This window comes from Coregonus lavaretus (genome assembly GCF_964263955.1).
Source record: "Coregonus lavaretus genome assembly, chromosome: 10".
Lineage (NCBI taxonomy): Eukaryota > Metazoa > Chordata > Actinopteri > Salmoniformes > Salmonidae > Coregonus > Coregonus lavaretus.
In genome coordinates, this window is record NC_139997.1 from 54,499,671 (window position 1) to 54,506,802 (window position 7,132).

The following is a 7,132-nucleotide window of genomic DNA, read 5'->3' on the forward strand; positions in this document are numbered from 1 at the left end:
TCCAGTCACGTATTCCACTTATAGCAATCCTTTAAACGGAATCTGAATACTGACAAGCAGGAGCAGTTACAACATCACTGCATGGAACGGAAGCATTGAGACAGTGTGTGTAAAATATAAAACATTATTTAACAACCTACCATGCTGTATGAGAAGACTACAAAAGGGAGGCTGTGTATGCATCTACAGTATCAGTGCTGTTGTTGTTTTTCCCCTCCCCTCCCTCTCATCATCTCCTGGGCTCTGCAGTAGTTTGGCTCCAGCAGTCCCACACCCCAGGGGGTCTCACCACAGACCAACAGCATCACCTACACACCTGGTGCACCAGGCAGGGACACACACAGCCTTCCGTTTCCCTGCAGAAGCCAAGGGGACAGCATAGCAGAGCAGCAGTACTGCAGCTGAGGCAACACTGCCATCTGCTGGTAGGTATATGCAAAAGCGGTTGAATGCAACTGCTGTTGACACGGGTCACTAAAAGGCGCTCGCGTGCATGGGCAATCCGATGTCTACATTGGCAGTGCAGCATTTTCTGGTGATAAAGCCTCTGCAGAGGTCAGGGCATTCATACCTCCCGCCCCCATCTACCGTCAACCAATAATGTCAATGCGGAGCTATACGGAGCTCTCCACAATGTTACAAAACTTGGGAGGTACACTGTGATGCAGTACAGAGCTCAATTAGGCATCTGCATGCATCTGGAGGCTGCGCGATTGCGTCACACCTTCCATACCGAGTCTCCGACCAATTTCGGTTCAAGTTTAAATTGTCTTTACAGGTGTGCGCATGCATAGAGGTTCGGTAACAGTTTGCTCATAGTTTGACTCGGCTAGGCGAGGCAAACGTCTGTGCTCGCATGCTCCCTAAAGTTGAAGAGGCGTAGACTTCGGCCACCGAACTTCGATTTGCCTTCTGAAAAAAATGTCGTGTGCACGAACATCTGAAAAAAAACCTGCCGAACACCAAAATTAACAAAAACGTCACAAAATGTTGTCATAACATATGCGTGAACTGTTTAGACTGGGAAGCATTCGACAGGCTAACGGCAATACAGCAGGTTATACTGTCGATCTGGCTCAAACCAGATTGTCATTAGACAACCCTAGTATCACCATGCTACTATCACCATGTTACCAGCTACCCATCCTCTTCACAAAGACTGCTGTTCTAATCCAGGGAGATTAAATGGAAAGGACTATTTGGATATTTACACTTCTTTTTATGAACTCATTGTAGTAGACTTTAAAACGTGTTCCGTATTCGACATATAATGCTGTATGAAGCAATAGACAGTAGATGTACATCAATAACATTGAACAAATTGCATATTCAGCCTTTGGATACACCCCGGTTTTGTAAATTAATAACATTTTCATATCCTGGTGCTGACTAGCATGAGGTTTAGAGAGGGAGGTACGAAATTAGATTAACGTGATTGTCAGCCGCAGGGTATTGTCTGAGATAGAATTATAAAAAAATAATACAAATCTGTAAATAGGTTTTTATTATTTCATGGCGTACATGGATTGTTTCATAAACGTGACTATGAATTTAATTTACCAACATTTATAACCCTTGTCTGGTAAAGTAATTCTGATGTTACAGATACTAAATGGGCAAAAACACTAAGCCTACAGCAAGTCCCCACTCCCAAATAAAGAATAGTATTCCTAACCAAATGGTTCTTCTTAACTAAACCAACTCATCATTAATTTAACATATACTGACTCATCTTTAAGAGGAAAGTCCTCAGAAACCTTGGATGATAATGAGGGCTCATAAGAAACCAAATGGGCACCTGTGGTATGATGACCCTCAGACACCTGCAAAAATCACAATAAACATCTGTGACATTGTAATATGCAGACACCTGTGATGTACAAATAAAATGACATGAGCCTCTGAAGGTTCTATACACAGCCAAGGTTGTTCTATTCGGAATATTCTAATATCCCATAACATACATGAATGCGACGTTGTCCTAACCTGGATTAATGAACCTAGTACACAGCCATGTTGTCAGGAGCACTCCAGTGCAGTGGACACCTGGTAGGTCTGGCTCTTCATCCTCCTCTTCATCTCTCGGATCATCTGACAGATGGCCAGGGGGTAGCAGCAGTACACCGTGGTCCAGTCCTCACAGACACTGCCCTACACACACACAGACACAGGGCCGGGTCACATTTGCTCTCAGGCAAAATGGGGTTTAGCCATCTTCAGCCTGGCTGCAGAACAAATGTGGTGGCATTGTCTTTTACTGAGTCCTTTCATAACAAATCAGAAACAAATTGACAACCGCATGCCATATAAAATAAATGATGAAGTGATCCACTGTTGGTAGAGAGGGAGAAAGTAAATGTGAGTGACAAATTTCATTGTACACTAGCATAAAGGCCAACCTAAATATCTTGAAATAAAGACAGTGATACTGAATTGTTCTGTGAGTGAACACTGCTTTTGTGCCCATGACACCACCCACTGGGCACACACTGATTGAATCAACATTGTTTCCACGTCATTTCAATGAAATTACGTTGAACAAATGTGGAATAGACGTTGAATTGACATCTGTGCCCAGTGAGCAGCAGTTGTCTCTTGGGTCTCTAAGCCTTTAGGGGCGATATCTACTAAGCTAACGTTTTTTAAATTGTTTTAAGACTGTCATACCGTGGATCATTTAGCTATTTGATTTAGGACCCCTGTAGATATCAAAACAAATATTACAAAATGATTTGATGAAACATTGAATTTGGCCATACTGTTATAGCCATAGAAACGCAATGAATAACACATTCATACATGGCAAAACTGATAGTAAAAGAAATACATCAAAAGGAAGTATGTTTTCAAGTGTCTGTCCTATATCTGAGAGATATAAGAAAGCTCAGGAACATATTTTCTTTACCCATATTTGACCCCTTTAGTTTTGGCACATTCTACAGTATCTCCTATTCATTTTTACTGTCCGGTACTGGGTTACCGTCAGACGAGTCTTGTGAAACAGCCGCCATATCCGTGTTTGTGAGAGTCTTAGTTTTCGATTGTGGGGTCCAAATTGTTTCTGGCTCAAACCGTTTGGACTTCAGATGTTTTTGTGAAAAGTAACCTTTCGGCGTCCTCTCATGTCTGACAAACACCGATCTTGGAAAACGCCTGTCTACTGCATAGGCAAATGGCCAACACCGGCGGATTCAGTGGATTGAGACGCAGCCCATGCAAAAAACAGAACGTCTCTAGCGTCAACACACGGGAGGCCATACTCAAACTTTTGCTTACACCCAGGGTCCATACTTGCGAACATTAGAAAACGTTTAAGTAAAAAAAAAATCTGCCAATTAAAATACAACGTGATAAAACGCAGCATGTTAGCTGTTCCCATTAGATAACCTGGCACATTTAGCCCTATGCTAACCTGACCTGCTGGCAGTGATTATGTCAAATTCTGCATTAGCCAATCAAAGATAGATTTTAAATCGACCAACCAATGGCATTTCGAGAGCTTGGAACTATAAGGTTCTATCTGCAAAAATATGATTCTGAGATAATTGGCTTTAAAGTTCCAAACTCTTATTGGTTTAAATGGTGCAAATATCTTGTATTCTTTTGAACTTAACAACATGAATTTGGTTATTTAGACTACTATGTAGGTAGAGAACATGGGACAGAACAAGGCTGTCAATAACAAAATGTTGACAAAGATGCAGATACAACCAAGCTTTACATTTCTGAAAATAGGTCAACTTGGCCACCAGAGGGATATTTTAAATCTCCAGATTCAAGGTTTACTTTTGTTCCACTTGGTCTGTCACAATTGTACTGTGCCAATATTTCATGACACATCCTTGACTAGGCTACTAGCTACTAATGTTCAAGAGCCAGGTTTTCGCACATATGACAAAATCCCACGTTTTTACTTATCCGTTTCAAACACATCCATGTGCTTTTTCGGGAAAAAGATAAGAGGTCTATACAACATTTAAGTTAATCATACATTGTAAAAAGAGTTGAAGAGCCTTATGGTCTTGGCAAATAGCTGTCATGTACCTCCATTACTGAATCAACTTTAGGAGACGGTCTTGGCGCTTGCTGGACCTTCTTGGGCGCACTGAAGCCTTCTTCGCAACAATTGAACCTCTCTCCTTGAAGTTCTTGATGATTCGATAAATGGTTGATTTAGGTGCAATCTTACTAGCAGCAATATCCTTGCCTGTGAAGCCCTTTGATGACGTCATGTGTTTCCTTGCAGGTAACCATGGTTAACAGAGGAAGAACAATGCTTTTAAGGACCACCCTCCTTTTAAAGCTTCCAGTCGGTTATTCTAACTCAATCAGCATGACAGAGTGATCTCCAGCCTTGTGCTCGTCAACACTCTCACCTGTGTTAACGAGAGAATCACTGACATGATGGCAGCTGGTCCTTTTGTGGCAGGGCTGAAATGCAGTGGAAATGTTTTTTGGGGGATTAAGTTCATTTTCATGGCAAAGAGGGACTTTGCAATTAATTGCAATTAATCTGATCAATCTTCATAACATTCTGGAGTATATGCAAATTGCCATCATCAAAACTGAGGCAGCAGACTTTGTGAAAATTTATATTTGTGTCATTCTCAAAACTTTTGACCACGACTGTAGGCCTAATAAACTTGATTATTAGCAGTGCTTGTCTACAAGGCTGAAGAAAGATGCAGCTCCTCATTAAATGTATTCTTAATCTTCATTTTCAATGTGTTGGCTGCACTTCCCTTTACTACACACTAAATGTAATTCTACATTTCAAAGGAAAAACCTATATCTCACCTGGGATTTGAACTTGCAGCAAACCGCGACAATTACCAGGAGCTCACTATACTGAAAATGTGATGCATGTTTTAGTATCATTGATTAGCAGATGGTGTCGTTTGACTTCTGTCAAGGAAGTGTTCGATCACGTCCAACTACAGCAACATTTGTAATTGGCTGATGCAGAATTTGTTACAGGAAATAATCACTGCAGGCTGGTCAGGTTAGCATAGGGCTCCATGTGTCAGGTTATCTATTGGGAACAGCTAACATGTAGCGTTTTATCATGTGCAACTACATCAATGATTTTAATTGGCTGATGTGCATTTTGAATGGAGAAAAAGTTCAAACGTAATTTTTTTCTAATGTTTGCAAGTATGGACCCACAGGGTTTTATTTAATAAAACATGATGACGTCACCGATTTCCCCACAGACATCGACCTTAATAACACCCATTAACCCTCCTCTTCATTATTGCGTAACAATCCTCACCCGTATCTTGTATCTCTCCCTGATGCCCACCCGCATGGCGAACGTGGAGCCAGGGAGCAGGGGCAAACACAGACACTCCCCGTACTGGTGGGCCAGACTCAGGTCCAAGCAGCAGGGCGCAAAGGCCCCTAAGAGACCTGCATGGGCGGAAAGAGAAATATAGGGCTAGGTTTAGTTCTCTGCAATTCTCCACAACATAGTAGTAGTCGGTTAAAGACAACTTTTCTAATTTGAATACATGTTTAGCAACCCTACAGAGTTTTGATAGATTGATGTGGTATAATGCAAGAAAATCGTCATCTTTATGAAAAACCCTCTATAAAAACACTGAACTTCTTTAATTAACAAAGGTAGAGCATAACAGGCATTAGGCCTATGTAAGATAGCAGTATAGCTATCCACCATTTGACTAGTTCAGTTACCCAAACCGGTAACTTTGTGGCTTTCACATTTAGCCTGAGTGTGTGTGCAATGCACTGAGATAAGCCCAGGGCTGTCTGCCTCACATGTAGTCTTGTCTCCACACACGTTGAACAGGCTGCTATTCCAGTCCCCTCCAGTCTGAGTGATGGTGGTCACTGTCGTCTTGGTTACCCCCAGGCCAGGCTGTGTGAGCACGGGAAGTTCCATCGTAGCAGCGGCACTTTGTGGGTTCCAGCCTGCACTTCCTGTTCCTATGTCCCAGCCCCCGGCTTCCTCCTCATCACCTGGGGCCTGCTGCGGTGTTGCTTTGGTGACTGGTGCATAACTGAGATAAACAAGACAAACAGCAGTGGCCTTTAAAGTATAGAAATGAATGTAGGATTAGCAGTACTGCAATGTGGTTCGTATAGGGGAATATAAATAAACATAACACCTCAAAAAGGGCTTAAGAACATGTTGGAATGATTCCAATGGTAATGGCCAAACACTTACTGGTCTGTGGTGGCTGTGACTATGGCTGTGGTATCCTCCATGCTGACTGCTGCTCCCTGCCAGGGAAGGAGGGGGGAGACTGGGTGAGCTTCCCACTAAGATGGGGTGTGCGCCTCCAGATAGGGCTGGAGCTCAGCAGCCCTGCCAGTGGCTGCTCTTGGAAGATAAAACATTTTGGTCCTCCTTTACTAGGGGCTCGTAACGCCCTCTTAATACAGTGTGAAATTGCAAATGCCACACCACCAGTGTAGGGGCCAAGGCCAGGCCAGAGCTTTTCAGCCAGCTAGAGAGCCTGTGGATCAGTAGGTTCATACCCCCAACAGAGAGCTCTCCCGCAGAGAAAAAATACTCACACAGGCATAGAGAGCAGTGACAAAGAGAAAATCATTGTAAAAGAAAAATGCAACACTTACCTCAATCACAGACACCAGCAAAGTGCTACCATGGAGATCTGTAGTAACGGCAAATTAGTCTCTCACAACCAAAGACACACACTAAGTGAGCGTCTGCATGTACTGTTGTGGTTGCTGTCTTAAAGCATTTCCTCTTAACGCATGCACAGCGCACATCGACCTAATCAGATCTGCTTTGACTGTATGACAGTAATGTGCTGGGGAGGCTCGTGGTAAATTAAGAAACATCTCACCATGCTTCTCTGAAAAGCCGAGAACATTTTCTGTTGAAAGCAAAAAGCAGAATGTTTCTATAAACACACACTACAAAGTAGAGATAAAGGTAGACTGTGTTTCAACTGCATGACTGATTTCCAAAGGGCATCTAATTAGCAGTGCTCATACTGCCAGTAGATTGGCTTCAGTCCATTATAGAGATGTTTTTTTTATTTCATTCATTGTTGTTGTGTTTTCTAGGTTGGTCATGTTAGCAGCTGGCAACCTAGAGCAGGGTTTCCCAAATTCGGTCCTGCCCCCCTCCCCCCCTAAAAAA

General features: G+C 42.6%; 1 protein-coding gene across 2 annotated transcripts; it reads right to left on the reverse strand.

Annotated features, from left to right (window-relative positions):
- Positions 1-1,583: 1,583 nt before the first annotated feature.
- LOC311136133 (cornifelin homolog A-like) lies at positions 1,584-6,683 on the reverse strand. Of its 2 annotated transcripts, none has more exons than XM_084170219.1 (5): positions 6,601-6,683; positions 6,188-6,243; positions 5,779-6,020; positions 5,273-5,409; positions 1,584-2,151 (listed from the first exon to the last, which is right to left on the reverse strand). In XM_084170219.1, exons 2-5 carry the CDS (start codon positions 6,226-6,228, stop codon positions 2,020-2,022), a joined length of 552 nt encoding a protein of 183 aa, XP_084026345.1. In that variant the 5' UTR covers positions 6,229-6,243; positions 6,601-6,683; the 3' UTR covers positions 1,584-2,019. The 2 variants fall into 2 exon arrangements, with proteins under 2 accessions (XP_084026345.1, XP_084026346.1); XM_084170220.1 differs by lacking the exon at positions 6,601-6,683 and having other exon boundaries at positions 1,584-1,823; positions 1,987-2,151; positions 6,188-6,322.
- Positions 6,684-7,132: the final 449 nt, after the last annotated feature.